The sequence below is a fragment of the Tiliqua scincoides genome, chromosome 1, assembly GCF_035046505.1.
Source record: "Tiliqua scincoides isolate rTilSci1 chromosome 1, rTilSci1.hap2, whole genome shotgun sequence".
Taxonomy (NCBI): domain Eukaryota; kingdom Metazoa; phylum Chordata; class Lepidosauria; order Squamata; family Scincidae; genus Tiliqua; species Tiliqua scincoides.
The window spans coordinates 23,305,633-23,326,078 of record NC_089821.1 but is presented as its reverse complement, the minus strand read 5'-3'; the positions used below and the strand labels follow the sequence as shown (position 1 = coordinate 23,326,078).

The 20,446-nt window shown below is 39.5% G+C and overlaps 1 protein-coding gene across 21 annotated transcripts in view; it reads left to right on the top strand.

Annotated features, from left to right (window-relative positions):
• The window catches only part of MADD (MAP kinase activating death domain), a 92,106-nt gene that overhangs the window by 42,040 nt on the left and 29,620 nt on the right, over nucleotides 1-20,446 (top strand). For 6 of the 21 annotated variants that reach the window (XM_066633540.1, XM_066633380.1, XM_066633398.1 and 3 more), the window contains 10 exons: nucleotides 656-849; nucleotides 2,127-2,413; nucleotides 3,369-3,508; nucleotides 5,569-5,670; nucleotides 8,549-8,608; nucleotides 9,045-9,147; nucleotides 9,554-9,740; nucleotides 9,963-10,113; nucleotides 14,796-15,002; nucleotides 17,488-17,541. In XM_066633540.1, coding sequence (XP_066489637.1) covers nucleotides 656-849; nucleotides 2,127-2,413; nucleotides 3,369-3,508; nucleotides 5,569-5,670; nucleotides 8,549-8,608; nucleotides 9,045-9,147; nucleotides 9,554-9,740; nucleotides 9,963-10,113; nucleotides 14,796-15,002; nucleotides 17,488-17,541 — 1,485 coding nt within the window. The remainder of the gene's footprint in view (nucleotides 1-655; nucleotides 850-2,126; nucleotides 2,414-3,368; nucleotides 3,509-5,568; nucleotides 5,671-8,548; nucleotides 8,609-9,044; nucleotides 9,148-9,553; nucleotides 9,741-9,962; nucleotides 10,114-14,795; nucleotides 15,003-17,487; nucleotides 17,542-20,446) is intronic. The other 15 variants (XM_066633479.1, XM_066633455.1, XM_066633426.1 and 12 more) reach the window with 5 other exon arrangements.

The following is a 20,446-nucleotide window of genomic DNA, read 5'->3' as shown; positions in this document are numbered from 1 at the left end:
GTCATCAGGTGAGCAGATTGGGACAGAAATTTCCCTTTATTGATATGTGGTAAAAATGATGAATGTTTTCAACATTAGTCAGAACTAATGTTGAAGTCAGTCTTCATTTTACTTGTGGGTTGTGTATATGGTTTTGTTTTGTTTTTTAGATGTGATTAATTGGTATAATTATGATTATTTTTTGTTCTCATTTTAAGTACTGTACACACACAACCTCACTCTCCAATTTACCATTATATACCTATTATTATTATTCAGTGGTGTTACAGCCCACCGGATCTTGGGATTTTTCGGTGCTCAGTAGTCTGAACTCTACCCAAGAGTTCAAGCACTGATGAGATATCACCATATAATGTTCAGTGTTCATAGAAATTAATATTATTATACCACTAGTTACCAAGAAAGGCAATTAGATTTCTCAAATATTATGAATGTACAAAATTTTGGGGCCTTATGAATGATTAGTATTAAGTATATTTATATACCATCTTTCAACAAAAACATTCACAGCAGATTAAAGAGAAAATCAAATAAGTGGTCCCCTATCCCTCAAGGGCTCGCAGGCCAAAAAGATACAGAAGAAACACTAGAATATAGCCAATAGAAGAGGGACATTGAAGGGATATGGATACTTTAACATGTTGTGTTTTTACAGGTGTTGATCCACTAACACATGTAGCCTTGGGTGACGCAAGTGAAGTGGAATTTGATGACTTCCAAGAGTACTCAGGTGATCTGGATGAACAGGCTCCGGACAGTGAGAATTCTCAAGATAACAACCAACCTCGATCAAGTTCAAGCACTACAGCTAGTAGTAGCCCCAGCACAGTCATCCATGGAGTGAATCATGTGTGTAATGAAGTATTGACTTAAGTTCTGAAGGATCAAAGGGCTATAAGAGTGAGGTGATAGAGCCTTGGGTAGAGGTTTCTTCTAATTTGTCATTCATTGTAGTCTGAATTTGATCAGACCACGTTTCCCTGTGAGAGAAGCTACCAAATTTCATTAGTGTGTGATCAAACTGAATTGTAAAAGCTTTAGACAGTATCCTGCTTGAAGCTTTGGAGTAGAAAAGGTGGGCATGTCATTCCATGCTTGAATGAAGTTAATAAATAATGACTAGGTGACCATGTAAGGAGACTTGTATCACAATAATGTGTCTGATACAAAGTTGCAGTGAACTGCTGTCATATGGTTCAAAGACAGTGAATTTTCTCACATCACATATTCTTGTATTTGCTATTAGGAATTGTGAAGGGAAAAAAACAGTCAAAGAGAGGGCTGTTTATAAAATGTGCTTTCCAGAGTTTTTGTGAATTTAACCACTATTATTGTGGAAGCCCTCTGAACAAAGCTGTAGGAAGATAGCTTTCAAGTGCATGATTGAATTTCCTTAGTGTAGTCTGTAAGGGCAGTGATGGGTCAGCATAGAAGGATGTTATGGGTGTAAATATTTGCTACAAAGTACACAGTGTGATTATACAGAACTTATATGCTTCTTTTTTCTCTATAAGTAGCAAGGGTCCCAATCTGGGTTCTGATTGCTATGTATTGGCAACTATAACTCTTTGCCCTCACCTTGATTCCATTCCAGATTAACACGCACATACAGAGCTGGGGTTTGATCAGGTAGGAAAGCTTCCATTGGCACAAATATTAGCTTTCCTCCTTGGTCAAGTAGCAGCCATGGGAGGCCTGATCCAGATTGGGACAATGTTGTGGGCAAAGAGAGACGTTTCCTCCCATGCTGCAGTTCTAATTCATACACTCCCAGTGTGCTATTTACAGAGGAGAAAGAAATACTTCATTTATGATGTTATGACAACTACATAACATGTTGTTTGGTCCTTGTGGGTTAAAATGTAATGGTAGCAAAAGTTTGTTTTTATGGAAAAGAATTGGTGCAATGATGAAAATAAACATTTTAGTAAAAACTTAGCCATCAGGACAAAGCTGCAGACCGGTGATCCTGAAAATATAACTGCAGTATACAGCAGTTTATAAGAAATAGTATTGGAGATAATGTCATCTCTTGGTGAGCAAAATAATAAAGCTCTTTTGTATCTGTCATAAATTGTTACAGGACTTTGAATTTATATTTTAAATTTATTTTGTTTGCTTTACAGGAGTCAGCTGATTCAGCAGAGATGGAGGAGAAAATGGTAGCTGGATTTTCAAACCAGCTTCCTAGCTTGCCTTTACAACAAAACTTTCCCAAGATGGGTGTGGATCGTCGTGACAGTGAGACTCCTGCGAACAGTTTGGTCTCAGTGGATGGGGTGGTGAAGAAACGAGAATATGATAACCCATACTTTGAACCACAATATGGGTTTCCAACAGAGGAGGAGGAGGAAGAGGATGAACAAGAGGAAAGCTACACACCAAGGTTCCATCAAAATCTCAATGGTAGTCGGTAAGATCCCCATATTATCTGCTGTCTCAACATAATAACTTCTAGAATAATGAACTAGTCTCACATTGGTAGTCCCTTGTCATTCAGCACCTATCATGGCCTCTTGAAGTACTCTGGTTCATTTTTTAATGTGATATTAATGGCATTCTGGAACTGTTATTTTAGACAAATGTATGTGTGAGTATATTGATATGATGCATATTCACTACTGTAAAGCCATGATGGTTTGGTTTTGTGTTGGTACTTTATTTTTTTCATCTATTTTCTGAGAAATCCATTGCAGTTCACACATTTTCTGTGTTCGACATTGTGTGGACCCAGGTATTCCTGATCTGGAGGAATAGATATTAAACTCACAAGTCCCTATAGGAGTTTTTAAAAGGCTCTTTTCATGCATAGCTGCACCACCAAAGACGTTTCTGTCCTGTGGTGCTATCCCATGCCGCTCAGAGGTATTTGTAAAGGAGGCAGTCATGCGAGCTGACTTTTCATGCAAGTCTTTCCCTCTTGACCACCAGCCATATGGGAGGCAGGATAACAAATGTATGGGAAGGCGTCACATACCTGTAATTTACCATCATTCACATGGTTCCAGTATTCACAGTTGCATACTACAGCAGCATGGGATCATCCCATAGGGAAGCAGTGTTGTGTATTTGTATGAATGGGACCCATATTTAAGTTACTGGGAGAAAAGGACCAGCATTATTGCCTTGAATAATGCTCTTGTGTTTATGACTGCTGGTACTTGAAATCTATAGAAAATTAGGGCTCAGTGCCTTTGTTTTCATACCATTCCTAAACTAGAATGAGCTTCAACTGTCCTGACGGTATCCTGATCTGCACCAAAGGTAGACATGGAAGTTTTGTTACTCTCAGTGATTCTCAGTAACCTTGATGGCTGCAAGATACAGAATGCCAATATTGTAAACTCTTGTAATTTTTTTTTAAATAGGCCTCTGAAGCCTCTGCGTCCCAACAGTTTAAAACTGGGCAACGACTCGGATGCAGAATCAGATTCCCATGCCAGTTCCCCAAATTCAACAGTCTCTAATAACAGCAGTGAAGGCTTTGGAGGCATTATGTCTTTTGCCAGTATGTATAATTGTTTCTACAATTCTTGTCACTTGGGAGTAAATTGAACTAGTGGGGAAAGGGAGAGGGAATTGATCAGCAGGAAAAAGAACTTCTAAGGCAAATGAAACACTTGAATTTAGGGTACCACAAGCCCTTGTGAGGGCCACTGGTCAGATTGTGGTACGTGTTATCACTTCTTGGTTGCAACTATTACAACAGCAGGAAAATAAGAGAATGTTGACTTAGGGCCAAATCCTATCCAATTTTCCAGTGCCGGTGCAGCTGTGCCAATGGGGCATGCACTGCATCCTGTGGTAGGAAGACATTCACAGAGGCTTCCTCAAGGTATGGGAACATTTGTTCCCTTATCTCGGGTCTGCATTGCAGTTGCACCGGTGCTGGAAATTTGGATAGCCTTGGGTCCTTAGTAAGAGAGAATAGGATCTGGGTTTGTATAAATACCAGCACTGAGGAGCTAATCTTGTAAATGGAAGCTTGTGGCCTGGCCAGGCATTCCAGGGAAGAAGGGGTAGAGGCATGATGTCTAAAACCTTTTGGGACACCAGAAATGCTTGGTGGAAAAGCTGTTTTGCTTTGTATTAGGAACTGCTAATAGTGGCATGTAGCATTTATATTTCATTTTGCAGTTCAGTTTTTTTTAACTTGCTAATATAATACTGCATTTAACAAACCATATAACAATATGATGATAAAAAGATTTTTGCTCCTCAGGCTTTTCAGCAACCTTTTGTGGTAATGAACTTTTAAAGTTAATCATGATTTAGAATTGGAGTATGCCTCTCCTTGGATGCTGAGATCTTTTGGTGGGGTTTGGCTCCATCTGCCTTCTCTGGCTGGGGTAAACGTGACATCCACAAGGAGAAAGGCCTTTTTGGTGGGACATTAGCTGTGTAATGTTGTCCTCCGGAAGGCCTGTGTTCCTACATCTCCCTAATTTTCTGAAAAAGGGAGAAATCTATTCTGCCAAACCATGGAGAGTAATTTCTTTATCTCCTGCTGTTTTTATGTATATCTTTTAGGAATTTATGTTTTAAATATTTGTATTTTCTTATTTAAATGTGTTGTTGTTGGTAGTATTTTATGATTATTAGCTGCTTTGTGGTTCAATTGAATTAAAAAGGATACAAACATATCAAATAATTTTAGTTGTTGACATATCAAATAATTTTAGTTGTTGACAAAAAGGAAGATCTCAGATTTGATTAAGAAAATGAGTTGTCCTGTTGATTTCACCGATAGAAGGCATTTGGGGAATCTGCTACTGATTTTTATCCTCCATTCAGATTGTAAAGAAATCCAATAATTCTATTAAGGAAATAGTTAAGAAGACCTTGGGGGAGAAGCAAGCTGACCTTGACCTATCTATTGTGAATATTTGGATAACCTGGAAAAATAGATTGTGATTTGTGAGGTCAAGCCTTATTTTGCCAATGAAATAATTCCCTTTATTATTTATTAAGACATTTTGGACATGATAACTTGCTGAGCAGATGACTTGCTGGGCAGCAGGAAGTGCAATTGACTTATGCCTCTTGTTCCCTTTGTTTCACATATGCCCTTTAACTTGCATAATCTGCCCCTGAGATGCACACATTCTTTTTAAAGTGGAAGCTTGAGTTTTTCCCCAGAAAGTGTGCAAGATGGGTCTTCAAATGAGATGAAGAAGCACAAGAGTAGGATGCGCAAAGATGACTGTGCATAATCTGTTTCCCTCCCAGTCTCTTGTCTTGTCTAGAATATCTCTTGAACAACTTACTCCAGAAATAATCCTGTTCAGGCAGCAACTGTTACCCTGCACATGCCGGATCTCGTCTGATCTTGGAAGCTAAGCAGGGTCAGGCCTGGTTAGTACTTGGGTGGGAGACTGCCTGGGAATACCAGGTATAGTAGGCTTATACCATAGACTTTCGAGACTGGAGGTTGCCAACCAATCCTGTTCAGTAGAGACCAAGCCCAATATTGAATTTAGAAAGTTGTTTGGATGTCAAAAGCAAATTGCCAAATGGGACAAGGGGGATGACTTGGTTACTTGATTTGTTTTTTTGTTGTTGTTGTAGGTAGCCTGTACAAGAACCACAGCACAAGCTTTAGTCTGTCCAATTTAGCACTTCCAACCAAAGCTGGGAGGGACAAAAACACTCCATTTCCTAGCCTGAAAGGTAATAACCTTTCCTTGCCTGTTGTTGCCTTCAGAACCTCTTGATTGCCAAGCAAAGAATCATCCTCCAAAAGGCATTTTGGGAAACAAGGCACTTGAAAAATGACCTTGTTTGTAATGCTTTGGATTTCTTTAGTAGAATTTTTCAAGTCACTGTTAGTAGCATGTGATGGAGAGGGGCAGTATTGTTTTGCTTGTCTTTACTTTCATGCACTGGCTATAGAAAATACCCTATTGTGTACTGTTGTTGAACTTCTGATTTTTCCTGAGCTACACAGGAAAGAACTTTTCAACAGATTTCAAGTGGGATCATAACATTTAAGTTGTTCCAATTATATAAAATTGGTTGGATCCGAAGTACTGCATGCAGGCATAAGTTCTCACGTGGGAAATTCAATACCCTCTCTTTCTCCCATAGTAGTCCCTGGCCCCTAATAGATGCTCCAGAGGAACCGGGGACTTTTGAGAATGAGGTGGGGAGAAGTTTGGGTGATACAGGACAAAGGGCGCATGGCCCCAAACCAGAAGAGAGCATTTTCCGTGTACAGCTCATCTGCTCATGATGTATCTGCATGGTTTGAAGCCATTCCCCCCGTCCCCTGTGTAGTTCACGACTCCCTATCCTATCCCATGCCCAGGGGTTCCTGAAACCTCAGAAGAGGCTGTGTGGGAGGGGTGAAGGGGGTTTCTGAGGGGAAGAGCAGGAAGGGAGGTTTGTGAGAATACTGGGTTGCAATAATCCAGCATGCAGTATTTGGCATTGAGCCCAATGAGTATATTTGCTAGACAGAATAATTGACCTGAGGAAAAATATTTTTATACTCTTTCACTTCGGGAAATAATTTTTACCTTTAAACCAAACCACTTCCTTCTGTCTTGAAGAATATAGAGTTGAAGTTACAGAAGCGATCAAGTTATACTAGATTACCTATTACAATTGGTTTTAGTGCTTGTTACTTGTGAAGAGAACTGAAGCTTGCCATTGTTTTTGCATTGAAACTTTTCAGTTGCTCAGTGACAAGAATGTTTTATTTGCTTTTTCAGCTCTTGTATATAATATACTATTTTTCTCCTTAATAAGTTGATTTTATTTATTTCTTCTCCCTCTCCATTTTCATCGGTAAAGATTACTTTAGTCTGGAAGTGGGAAGGGATGTGGATGAAGGTTGGTATGATGTCTTGCTGACCTTTGACCTTTTAGTAATAAAGGCCAAAAGTTGGTTTTGTGTTGCTGCCTTGGACTTTGCTTTGGATAGAATAATTTTTTTCTAGGTGTGTGTGTATTTGTGGAGAGAGAGAAAGGATGTGACTAGTTTGATGAAGGCTTTGCACAGTTTCCCTGGGAATATTTCATTTTGGTCAATATTCCTATACTTGTTTGTGCGAAGACCTTCTGCTAAACTTGTTATTGATAACACACATTGGAAGAAAACAGTGATGGGTGTTTCCATTTCTTTTTCATGCTTTGTGTCTCATCTTCTGCAGTTTATTCTCATTTAACATTTTCTGTTCCGCATGGCCTCTGCAAAGTTCTGAACATTAGGACATGTTTTCTTTCTTTTGTCAGTACCACTATCTCTCAGTTATAGCGAAGGTTTATGAGCAGGCTGACTTGTCAGGTGCCAGGAGATGGAGATTCTTGTGTATGTTGGTTAATTGTTGTTTTTCTTAAATTCTTGTTGTTTTTAAATTCTTTTGTGTTACAAGATGGTTAGAGAATTGTTTCTCATTAAGCTCCATTGTGTCATTGTTTCATTACCCTTTGCAGCTCCCCCTTAAGGGTTTTGTTTCATTTAAGTTAGGAAGAAAGGTATGAATTTTTAAAAAGTTTCTGTGCAATAAAAGATACAGTATTAATTCCTAGGATACAGGGAAAGCAGTTTTTTTTATAAAGGGATTCAGAGTAGCCTTGGAACGTTCAATTAAGGGCACATCTGTGCTGCAGACATGAGATGATTTTACATTGGTTTTAACTGCCATGGCTTCTCTCAAAGAATTGATTGTTCTCTGGGGAGAAAGCTGATAGAAATTATCATAGAACAATATTTTCTGGAGCCAACTAGCGGCAATATTATCCTAACTGGCATATTGGAACCTAACTAGGCTCAACACCATGGCATGCAGATAGAAGATACTGAATGTTTTACCTCTGTGTTTTTTTTCTGTCAGAAATACCCCCCCCCTTCAAAAAAACCAACTAGATCCCTGAAAGTGCCATTTGTTTCAGGGGTCCACAACAGCTTGAGGGGGATTTTCAGTGGGAAAATGGCAAAGTGGTAAAAGATTAAATACCTGCTACTATTGTTTTACCAATTTGGATTAGGCCCTTGTGTGGCTGCTATTTTGAAGAGAAAAAAGCCCCTTCTCCTACAGACAATCGTGTGTTTAACATTGCGTCTAGTTTGGTTCTTGTGCATCTTTATGTGGAAGCTATGAGGGTCAACCAGGCTGTTTCAAAGTGTTTCCAGCCACAAGATTGTTTTGGTCTTGTGATCTTCTGGTTTCCTGGTTCAGGGAATACTGTCTAGCCACATGGGGGCAGTGACAGTCTTTGAGTGCTAATCCAAGAAGCAAGCAGAGTCTGTACAGGTGGACCAACAGAAAACTGGGCTTTTAGTGCAATGTCCCCCTCCATGCGGCTTAGACCATGGTATCTTTTGCTTGAATTACCTTTCCCCTCTGGTTCTGGCTCATTCCCAGAGCAGTAGATCACTTGTGGCAGGGGGAACTGCTCTCTGGAGCAGTTTAATACAGATTTCTCCCCAACTTTAGAAATGTATTTGAGAGAGGGAGGGGAGGAAGTAACTAACTTGTTACTACATATTTAGAAATGGTGGTGATTTTGCAGTGCACTACTAATTGTCTATTTTGTGTCCCAGTATTTGGGCTAAATACTATAATGGAGATTATTACTGAAGCTGGGCCAGTAAGCAATGAAGGTGGGTTCCTTGCATCATGAGCTATGCATGACATATCAACTCCCAGCAAGCATCTTTGTGCCTGTCTTTTGGGAAAGTTTTTTCGCTGGTAACCAGTATCACATGAATCTTGCAGTCACTCTCCCATAACACATTCTGCTTTTTTCATATATTTCAAATAAGAAGATGGTTCTTGTGGCAGAAATGCATGCAGAGCAGCCAAGCGTCTCCTGCCTTTCACCTTCTGCTCTTGTTACCATCTTCTCTTTTGTCTCTGCCTCATTCCCATTACTGTTTTCTGCCAATGTATGATGCAATAATACACAATTTGCTGCTTCTCTATATGTCCTTTATTTAAGAGTGTTAGCTGACTCTTGTGTCTCTCCTTGGTTCTGTCAATGGACTAAGGTGTCCTCTTTAGTCACTGGTCTCTTATTCTACCTCCTCTCTTGTGCAGGAAACAGGCGAGCACTTGTGGATCAGAAATCTTCTGTTATAAAGCACAGCCCTACTGTGAAAAGGGAATCTCCTTCACCACAGGGAAGAACCAGTAATTCCAGGTAAAGGATTTAAAATAACTTGTTTTTGAAGGAGGAAGAATGCTTTACTTTTCCTTTTAAGTGTTACTGTAAAGGGCAAAGTGAGATTCCCTGGGCATCATAAACCCTGAGCCCAAGGCCTCTTACAGGCAAAGTTTCAAACCATGATTCAGAGCAGGGGTCAGCAACCTTCTTCTGCATAGATTCCGGGCATCAGGTCAGTCAAAAATAAGCACAAATGCATATTTGATATACATGCGCATACTTCCCAATTAGGCCATACAGCTAAGAAAAAAGAGATGGGCACAGCATGAAGAGACATATGGCCAGACAGAGAATGATGCTCAAAGGAAGCTTCTACCCTTGGTCTGCAGATCTAATGTTCAGAAATCTCATGCTTCTCCCTACTCTTCTCTGCATCCTGTAGTGAGAACCAGCAGTTCTTGAAAGAAGTGGTTCATAATGTTCTAGATGGACAAGGAGTTGGTTGGTTGAACATGAAGAGAGTCCGGCGTCTGCTGGAGAGTGAACAACTTCGTGTCTTTGTATTAAGCAAGCTTAATCGCACCATACAATCAGAGGAGGATGCGCGACAGGATGTTGTCCAGGATGTGGTCAGTTTACTGTTTTTCTATATTACTCAAACTAAAGCTTTTTTGCAGAGTGGGTTGAAAAAGGGAGTTCTGAAAAGCGCTTTAATTTCTTTTAGACCACAGGAGTTACAGAGTCTATAAATTAAAGAAAGTTAATTTGAATGCAAGGGAATTGTGACTGTCTGGGTGGGAAGTTAATGAGCAAGAACTGTTTCCTCACCATTGTGAGTATTTTTGTTGTAGGAGATCAACCGCAAGGTTTATAAAGGGATGCTGGATTTACTGAAATGTACTGTGTCGAGCCTTGAGCAGTCATATGCAAACGCAGGACTTGGGGGCATGGCCAGCGTCTTTGGCCTGCTGGAGATAGCGCATACTCATTACTATAACAAAGGTAAGAAGCAGTATGAAACATTAATGAAGCAAATAAAATACACAAATGTAAAAATCTTGCTGCAGAGCTGTGTTTTGCCTGGCTGTATTGGCACAGCCAATAATTACACTTATTTTATCTTAAGGTTATGTAGAGTTTGTGATTACAGAAACTTACAAACATAAAAGCAGCCCTTAATTTTGATTAGTGGAAATAAACAAATTGGTGTGTACAGTTGGGACCTCTGTATCTGTGAGTTAGCTATCCTTGAATCTGGCTCAATGCAGGTTCCCTGGACCCGTGTTGAGCCAGATTAGGCCCAGCCGGAAGCTTCCGGAGGCAACTGGAGCTATGCTTTGGTCACGTGCAGAGCCTCTTCTGTGGGCCTCAGAAGGCCTTCTAAAGTGTCTGGTAGGCCTTAGAAGGTTACTTCCAGTTTTGTTCCCCCTATCCCTTCAAAGGCTTTATAAGACCTTAAAAGTCACTTTTGGTTTTTGCGCAAAACTGGAAGTGACCTTCTAAGACCTCCCAGAAGTTTTGCGGCCTGCAGAGGTGGGCCTCAGAAGAGGCTCCAGAGACGACTGGAGCACAGCTCCGGTCGCCTTTGGAAGCTTTTAAAGGTTCCAAACTGCAGATTTTATCTGTGTTTTTTTGGTATCTGCAGGGGGGGTCTGCAAATGGATACCCTGTAGATACCAAGGCACCACCTGTATGTTGTTATTAGAGGTTGTCCATTTCCCATGGTGTTTCCTGTGGAGCCCCAGTGAAAGTATTGTGAACCTCAAAAGCAGATGACTTCTGCTCTGAAAACGTTCCATAGTTGAGGCAGGCCTGTAACTTTAAGTATGTCATAATAATGTTAAATTTAAACTGAACATGAATAAATCTCAGTTTCTATGCAGGATAAATCAAATGAAAAAACGTGTTTCTTGTACAGTTCATATGGGAAACATGAGTTTAATGCTTTTTCAATTGACTCATCCCATACTGAACACAATTTTTTTCTGTTGCATTACCCAAACATTGCTGTCAATTAATTTTATTTCAGCAATTCAGCTTGGAGCTGACACACAATCTCATGATCTTGTAATGTGTTGCTTTTTTAAGGAGAAAGCTTTATGTCTCAGTAATACCTACACATTAAGAACAGTGAGCACAATCTAGCTGCTGTTCTCTCCCTAGTCCTCATGCAAATCCAGCATACCCACCCACTTTTCCCCAAATAAACTCATGGCAGGGAATGGGCATCTGCAAAGCAGAAAAGCGTGTGCATGCAGTTTGTCCCGGCTGGTGGTTTTGGATTTATGAACATGTATTCTTGTGGGGGGGTGGGGTGAGGATGGTAGAAAAGGGGGTTCAGGAAACAAGCATTCAGTAACCCCTAGATCCAGTTAATAAATAATAATAATAATAAACTTTATTTGTATCCTGCCCTTCTCCCTAAAAGGGACCCAGGGCAGCTAACAACATGTAAAAACAGATTTAAAAAACATAAATTGGCAATAAATAGCAGATAAAAAACACATTAAAAACACATTAACAGAGACCATAAAAACAGTAGTCAGATTAAAAGACAGAATAAAAAGAGCATAAAAGAGCAAATCACAGAGGAATCAGGCCTATAAAAAATGTTAAGAAGGCCAAGAAATCAGAAGGCTTGTTGAAACAGCAGTGTCTTCAGGCCTCGCCGAAAACTCTCAAGAGGGAGCTATTCTCAAGTCAAGGGGAAGGGAGTTCCATAATGTTGGTGCCACTACCGAGAAGGCCCTATTTCTTGCCGCCGCCCCACGGACCTCCTTGGGTGGCGGCACTTGTAAAAAGGCCTTCTCTGATGACCTGAGAGGGCGAGCCGGATTGTACGGGAGTAGGCGGTCTCTAAGGTACCCTGGCCCAGAGCAGTATAGGGCTTTTATACAGATGGAGTTACAGATGGAGTTACAGATCCTAAAAAGTTCTAGCACAATTGACTTTCTTTGACATTGTGAAATTTAGCTTGCAGCCGTGAGGGTTAGAAAGAAGAAGATTTCTATGAGTTGTCCTGAGATTATCAGAATACAGAACTGCCTCAGAGGCTAGAGTTTTTACTGTCCAAATTTGTGCAGTTTGAAATACATTGGCCCAGTTTGGACATTCCTCAGAACTGGATTAAGCCATAGTTCCATGCAGTGTCTCTGAGCCTCAGGCTTGTACACTCCTCACTCCTCTTTGTGCACATGGGCAAAAGAATTCTGCTTCTGATCAGCAAGCAATGATTTCCTTTGATGTCTGCACTCTGGTTAAAGCAAGATAGGATTTGCTGTTTTTTTGTACATAGCATTGTGTTTTGACTTGTTTGAAATCAGTCAGAAATAGAATCCTTTTTTCTCATCATATTCAAATGGGAAGGGAGTGTGAATGATCCATGAAAGACAGACAGTTCAGGAGATAAATGCTCTCTCTGCTTAATTTGTTCCATGAGACATATTTTCTTAAGTGCTTTCTGCTGTTCTCACAATTGGGAATAGACAGAATTGCTTGAGGTAAAACAGATGTTGACACGTTTCAATTACCTTTTATGGTATCTGGCATCCTAATGGCACCTGATTTCCGATTCAGGATTGGAAGCAGTTGTAGCCAGCACATGTAGATTTCTCTTAGCATACAAACTATGCCATTCTGTATAGAGATGGGTGAATGGGCAGGCAAATTCCCAAGAGCTCATTGCTTTAAATGAGGTTCCAAAGCAAAACAAGGCACATTTTTTCCTCTTGTGCAGAATGGGTATTAATTTTTTTTTAAAGGAACTCATCTTACATGTGAGCAATCTCTTATTCACTACCATGTGTTCATTCTGGAGAAATGGAGGTCCAAGCTCCAATAGAAATAGCATATCAAATAAATCTTGGTCTCTGTGTCTGTTTCCCTAGTAATTTTATATAAACCTATTTTTAACTGAGTTTTCCAAAGTGTCAGCTGTATAGGCTGACATGCTAATGAAGTCTAGCCATCAAACAGAAGTGACAAATTATAATGAAATATGACAACAGGGTAGATTGATTGAAATCATTATTTAAATTGTCAAGAAAAAGACCAATTTAAATTAAATTAGTTAATGAAAATGTATTTAGAAGTATATTCTTATTTTATTTCTCTAACCATTAAAACAATGTTTTAATATTGCTTAATTCTGACACCGGCCACATTTTCTTTTTTGATACAGTAAAGGGATTTATTCAAAATATTCCCAAATAGGGTCTCTTTCATGACCTACAGCAGCGATTCCCAAACTTACTTGGGTCACAATGCCTCCTCAGCCAGACACCGCAATCATGGATATCAAGAAATCTTGTAAGATCCAAGATGGTGGTGCCCAAATCTCACAAGATTTGTGAGTATGGTAGCACCCAGGGCAACTGGTAGGTGGGGCCACTGGTGGTGCTCCTATGAGTGTGCCACAGCACACTAAGGAGTTACGAGTCATAAAATAAAAAAGTAAAAGGTCACCCAGGTAGAGCTGTGGATGAACCTTTGGTGACTTGCCAGTCCTTGGCCTCCAGTTACACAAGTACACAAATAGCTACACTTTATGAAGGTTAGTGAGGATGTTTTCCCCACTGTTCATTCTTTGCAAAGAAAACCAGCCTTTTATTAGAGGGTCTTAAATTTAATTTTAAGAGATAATATGTTTGCATTAGGCAGGTTTCACCAAGTTTCTTTAAAAATTGAACTCATTATAATGGCAGTTCAAAAAGAATCTGATTTTTTTTAAATCAATTTTTTCCCATTCTGAAGAACATAAGAGTCCTACTTGATCAGGTTGGGGGTGTTATCTAGTTCAGGATCCTTTTTCCTACAGTGGCTACTCAGATGCTTCTAGGAAGCCCACCAGCAGGGCATGAAGCCTTCCCTCATGGTTTGTCCCCAGCATCTAGTATTCAGAGTGGTACTCTCTCTGAACATGGTTCTTATGTCAAATAACTGTAGAAGGACCTGTCCTCCATAAACTTGTTTAACTCTTTTAAAATGCTACCTCAGTAACCATGACTTGTGTTAGTGAAAAGTAATAATACATTATGTGGAAAAGTATTTTTTTTGTCCATTCAGAGCCTACTGTTGATCAGTTTCTTTGGGTGACCTCTGAATTCACACTAGTAATGTAGCTACAGACAGGGCAGCGTGGTATGTATTGCAGGCGCTGCAATGCACCAAGTAAGCGCCCATCCTGCTCGCTGTTGGAACCATCCTGGGCAGCAATGCCAACGTACAGCACATGGCCATCACTGTCCAGAATGGCTCCGGTTGCAAATGGGAGGGATCCACTTACACGATATGTTGTGGTGCCTGCAATACTTAACTGCACCGCCCCATGTAGCTATGCCACTGATTCACATATTAGTAGTTAGTTCCTTCTGTCTATCTGTTTTGTCCAGCATTTTGATAGCAGTTGATAAAGTATGCAGTTTCTTTAGGCTGTTTGGTACCTTTGGGATAAAAAGGGTGCTCTTCAAAATAGGAAGGAGTTTTCCTTGGAACCAACCCTTGTAAATTGAGCTTTGTTTTCTAGCTGATGGTGAGATCTAGACCTTCATTAACTGTGAACAAATACTTAACAGCTTCTTTCTCATTTTCCTCTCTATTCTGACTGTTGTTAGTGGGTAGGTTTTTTTGATTTGTGTTTTTTTTGAAGGGAGCTGCTTATCTTTCTCTCCTGCTTTCTTTTAAAGAGCCAGAAAAACGAAAACGAAGCCCAACAGATGGAGCAATCACTCCGGTTGGCAAGGACCCTCATTTAGCCATGAGGGTGGAACTGAAACCCAAAGTGCAGCTGCCAGTACCCCAGCTGATGCCAAGGGCGCCAAGCCCTGCAGGGAAAGGGCCAAGGGAGTTTGACACAAGGAGTCTAAAGGAGGAAAATTTTGTAGCTTCTATTGGTGTGTATTTATATATGGAATGCTGGAAAATGGTTGTGCACTAGCATTCGAATCTACTTGCATCTTGCCCATCAAAACATTTTCTCCTTCATTGCTGCAGTAATGTGCTTCACTCTCACTTGGACTGTAAAGGCTTGTCACATATGTTCTTCTCACATCCTAGAGAAATATTTGCTAACATCTCTGACATTCCAGTATGCTCTTTGGAATTTTATAGTTGAGCTGATGGAGACTGCAGTATGATGATGAAATCTGAGCCTCTGGTAATTATCAGAGGGTAGGATTTGCTACAAACAAAACTTGTAGTCTGAAATGGGAACATAGAATTTATGCTCAAGGAATTTCCTGGCCACAAAAGCAAATTTTCGTTGAGAGGAGAAATGTCCTATAGCCCAATCCTTTTAAATGATTGGGACATACTTCCAAGTACATGCATTGTAGGATGACAGCCTTGGCTTCTGTCTGTATACATCTTGAATGTCAGCCCTCAAATCCTAATAGGGTTGGCCTGATGTGTAGCCTTGACAGACCATCTGCTTTTTCCTTCTCAGCAATGCATACTGGAATGAATACTGTAAACCTTAATAACTATATCCCCTTATGTTATAAATCCCCAAGAAACAAATGGTTGTGCTCCAGTCTCTAAAAATAGCTTATATTGGCATAAACAGTGTTACATCTGGTTAATATCTAGTTTGAGTGGGACTAGAGTTACTGCATCAGTGGCAGAAGTACATTTAAAAAGTTTGCTAAAACTTTGTGTCAATTTTGTTGTTTGAACAGAGGGACTGGAGCATGGGTATTTCTGGTCATGTCATCCAAGGGATATAAGGAAATCAGGTTTTAAAGATTTGTAGCACAGAGAATTGTCATAAAGCTGCAGACAAGGTTATCCAGTCTCTGGTGATAGTATAGAGACAAAAGACTTGTAAACACAAGTCACACACAAGTAGATTCTGAAACCCTTTTCCTTCTATCTAAGTACTTAACCATAGTTTGAACTGAGTTCCCATTAATAGATGCAGACTTTTTCAGTAGCAGTATGCATGCAGAATTGTAACTTGGGGAACAGGAGCATAGCTGTGCTTTGTATGCTCAGCATTCATAAAAATTGGAAGTACTAGAGGGAGAATAATCTCATTTGTAGGTTTGAATATGCTTATCACTACTATAGAAGTATGTATTTAAATTGGTATAATTGACTAAGGGAAATGAAAATAAACTAGCTAGGAACCATCTTTCCCATGTCTTGTTCAATATTGATTGTCCTTCCACGAAATAAAGTATAAGGAAGGTGATTAAAATTTCCAGATAAGATGTAATAGGCTCAGTAGTAATAATATATTACTATTACATTTTTGCAGAAACACTAGCCCCTTGTTTAATACATACTACAAAGCTCATGGGTCCCCTTACATTTCTCCAAAAAGTTCTAAATCAATATCCTGTCCCATTTCTATCTATACTTTCCCCATACTCTGCTTCTACTGCAGACTAGTAAAATATAAGTCTCCATACTGCTTTCTTTTCCTTCCCTGTTCTTAAAAGAGCTGAGTTTCCTTCCTACGTTGTAGCATTCCCAGCTTCTGCCTTCCTAAGTGGGGAGAAGGAATGAAGTTCACTGTTCATACTGGGATTTCCAGCATGCTTATTTGAGACTGCCATTGGGCCACCAGGCCAGCACCTGGAATGATCTGAAGTTGCAGTATTTTGTGAGTTTGCTGAATGGGTTGCATTTTGATCTCCTCCTAAAGTGCTTCTTACACACTCTGCCATTTTTAAACAGTCTTTTCCTGTGAAAAAGCAGCATAAATTGATAGGTTTTTGAGGGCAGCATTTTAACATAATTTTATTGTTTTTTTATATTGTTTTTGTCTTGACTGAAGACTGAAATATAGTATTCAGTATGCAACACATACATGGCTAGGAGAGCAGTAGGTGAAGCCCAATGATTATGATGAGCTCAGTGAGGCCCAAGCCGTAATGCTTACATTTTTAAAGATTTTTTTGTGTGTGTGTGTGCGCGTATTGGTAGAAAAATATAGTTTATTTTCCCCACAGTCTGAATTGATATAATTTGAGGGGGAGGGAGAGTGACACATAAGAATGTATTTTTTGTCGTAATATATTTGATAAAAAATTTAATTGTTGGATATAAAGAACCTGACAGTATCTCTTTTTAATCTGTCATTTCTGTGAAGACAGATGAGATCAGGTAGGTGAGTCTCACTTAGAGCTCTTTTGCTCAGCCAGTTTATTGTAAATCATTATTTTTGAAATCCTGTGAATGAAAATGGTGTAGCTCTTTATCCCTGATCTGAAGAAGTGATGAATTATTCACATGCCACTTATCATGCTAATCTCTGCTTTGGCAGTGCAAGGTTGGGGTGGCTTGTTTTTGTTTTTGTTTTCCATTTCTACTTCTTTGATCAGCATCTGACATTTTTTCTGTCTTTCTCTCCTGCTTACATTGCATCTTGGGTAGAATTGTGGAACAAGCACCAGGAAGTGACAAAGCAAAAAGTTTTGGAAAAACTGAGTAAGAATATGATAAAAAGACAGAAACCTGACACTCCCCCAGCCTCCCCATAACTGCCAACTCCCCCAAGCCTTTAATTGAGAATCCATGCCACATGAGCCATAGGGCAGACCAAGGAGGTCACTATATCTTAAAGAAATCTAATGCTGGGGTGCACTGAATAGCCCTTTATACCAGAAGAGGAGAAAAAAAAAGAATGTACTGTCTCCTCCAACTGAGCTTCAAACCCTTCCTTACCACTGAATTTAAAATAGATTTTGGACAGGTTCTCTCATGGATTTGTTTCATGAAGTCTATCTACAGCCTTTGCTGTATTTGCATTAAGGACTCTTTTGTGCAGGAGATTATTTCTCTGTATTTCTCTTCTAATGGCAAATATAAAGTATTAAATCCCAAGTGAACAAAGTAACCGATGATAAGTTACTTTGGATGAAGTGGGAAAATTACCCTAGAGTAAAATGTAAACAAACAAACAAAAAAAACTATTATTAACTTGCAATACAAAACTAGATTGGTCTGTCGTTTTTCTAGGTAGTTGTTCCTTTTGGTTATCATACTTTAGAGCTTTGGAAGCTTCAGAAAAGCAGGATGCATTTTTTAAAACAAATCCTTAGAAAAGAAGAGTGAACTGACCAGTCTAGACCTGCTTCAGGATTCTATTTTTTTTTTAAACTTGAGATTGTAGAAATAGTTATTTGTTCAAAATGCTCATGTAGTTCCAAATTGCATCTCCACTGTACCTTGTTGTATATTCATAATTTGATATATACAGATGGCCCATGATATCAGTGGTTTTGGTACCTGTGGATTTGAATACCTGTGGGTTCTGAACCCATGGGGTGGGCCACCTGTAGCCCACCTAACCCAATTGGAGCTATGCTCCAGTGAGGTCTGGAGGCCCTTCTGAGGCCTTCAGAGGGCTAAAAACCACGACTTCCAGTTTTTGGCCCTCTGAAGACCTCAGAAAGGCCTCTGGAACTGACCAGAGCACAACTCTGTTTGGGTTGGGAGAGCTTGGCCCACCCCCTGAAATCTACAGATTCCAACATCTGTGGTTTTTGGTATCTGTGGGGGTTCTGTTTCCAGAACCCCTGAGGATAATGAGGGCTGCCATGTACATTTGTGATTGGTTAATTTCTACTAGCACTTGGTATGAGCTGTATAGTGGTTAAAGACAATATGAAGACTGTGTGTGCAGAGGTAGAGGCAAACTGCATAGTATTTTTATGAAGAATATTTTTAAGACTATCATAATGTTGCAACTACAGCAGTAGTAAAAATAGATACAGCTGAACAAAGGAAATTCAGGTGAAAATGAGCTGGTTAGGGATAAATACTGCCTTCATCTCTTTTCCTTCTCCATTTCAAAGTGCCCCTTCCTGTGTTACCATGTAACATATAGAATACAATTAGTACTTGATCAAATCTTGAAAATGTTGCTATAAAGCATCATTTGGAGGTGTTTATGCTTGTTTCTGGTTAATGTATTTGGTAACTCTATGATTAAACCAGATGTCAGGCTTCTTTTATGATCAGTAGTAGGTACACACTGACATACACAATGAGCAAGGATTAGTAATATAATAATAATAATAATTCATAATATTATGAATGCAAATGTTGTTAGGTTGTTTATATATTATTCTTGTTTGATTTGCAAAGGTGCTTGTTTGATTTGCAAAGTAAGCTAGACTGGATTTTTTTCTTCAGTACTGGTCCTAGATTTTGTTTTAAAAATGCTCCATAATGACGTAGTGTGAATGCTTAAATCTTCCTTATTACATGAGCCTCATGTTTTCTGGATTGTAACCTACATGCCTTTTAGTCATTAATATGAAATATGATAAGCCAGATATAAATTGTTTGTAGGTTATTTTTTTAAAAAATAGCTATTTTCCCCCTGTGGGCTTTTGGCTTAGGCCAGTGCCCCCCAAACTTACCCAGCTTGCAGCACCCTTCCCCAGCACTTAGAAATCAGAAGTAAATGGTGATGATGTGTTTCACATCACTGCCACTTACATCTGGGTTCGGAGGTCCGCAACTACCCTGAGGTCCACAATTACTGGTAAGAATCTCTGGGCAAGTGGGTGGGCTTTTCTAAGTATGCAAAAAGTGTGCACAGGAGCTCTACCTGCCAGACTGAGTCTCCTGTCGCCGTTTATAGGGTCACATCACAGTCCCCTTGCCAGGCAGTGGGCATCCCACAATCCCCCAGTGATGACTTGCAGTGCCCCAGAGCATCATGATGTGACCCTCTGAAAAAATGCTTAAATTTTTTTCTGTCAGTTAAATAGTTTTTTAAATAATTAATTAAATGATTAATACATTTTGAATGTGTTTAATGATATGTTTAAGTAACTCTGTGCAGTAAAGAACATTGAAGGGATTGACTTCCCTATGAATGTAGATGTGTTCCAGCAATGCCATGAGCAATGAACATCAATTCACAGAGCTTGACTAGATCCGTCATAGTCCTTCACCATGATTAAAAATTTAAATCTATGATTACTAAATCAATGTATGTATCTACAGATTATTCTGACTTGTATTATTACCGCCTTTTCTACTTACTATAAAAGGATTTTTAAAAAACTGTTTTAAAGGGATTTCCAAAAACGTCTGCTGAAGTCCTGAAGTTAGCTGAGTCTTAAACAGATTTTCTGAAAAGCAAATTCCATGGATTTCATGCTTACACCTTCCACTAACTTCTGAAAAAGCATCCCTCACTTCACAACTGAAGACATTTTATTAAGATACTGTACCTAAGTCAAGGTTATAAAACCCCTGCAAATTACATGCAAGTGTATCACATATACTTTGGGATGAGCTGCACATCTTGCGGTTTCATTTTTCATGAGTACTACGGGTCATCCCAAAAAGGCACCAATAATCATGCACACCATAT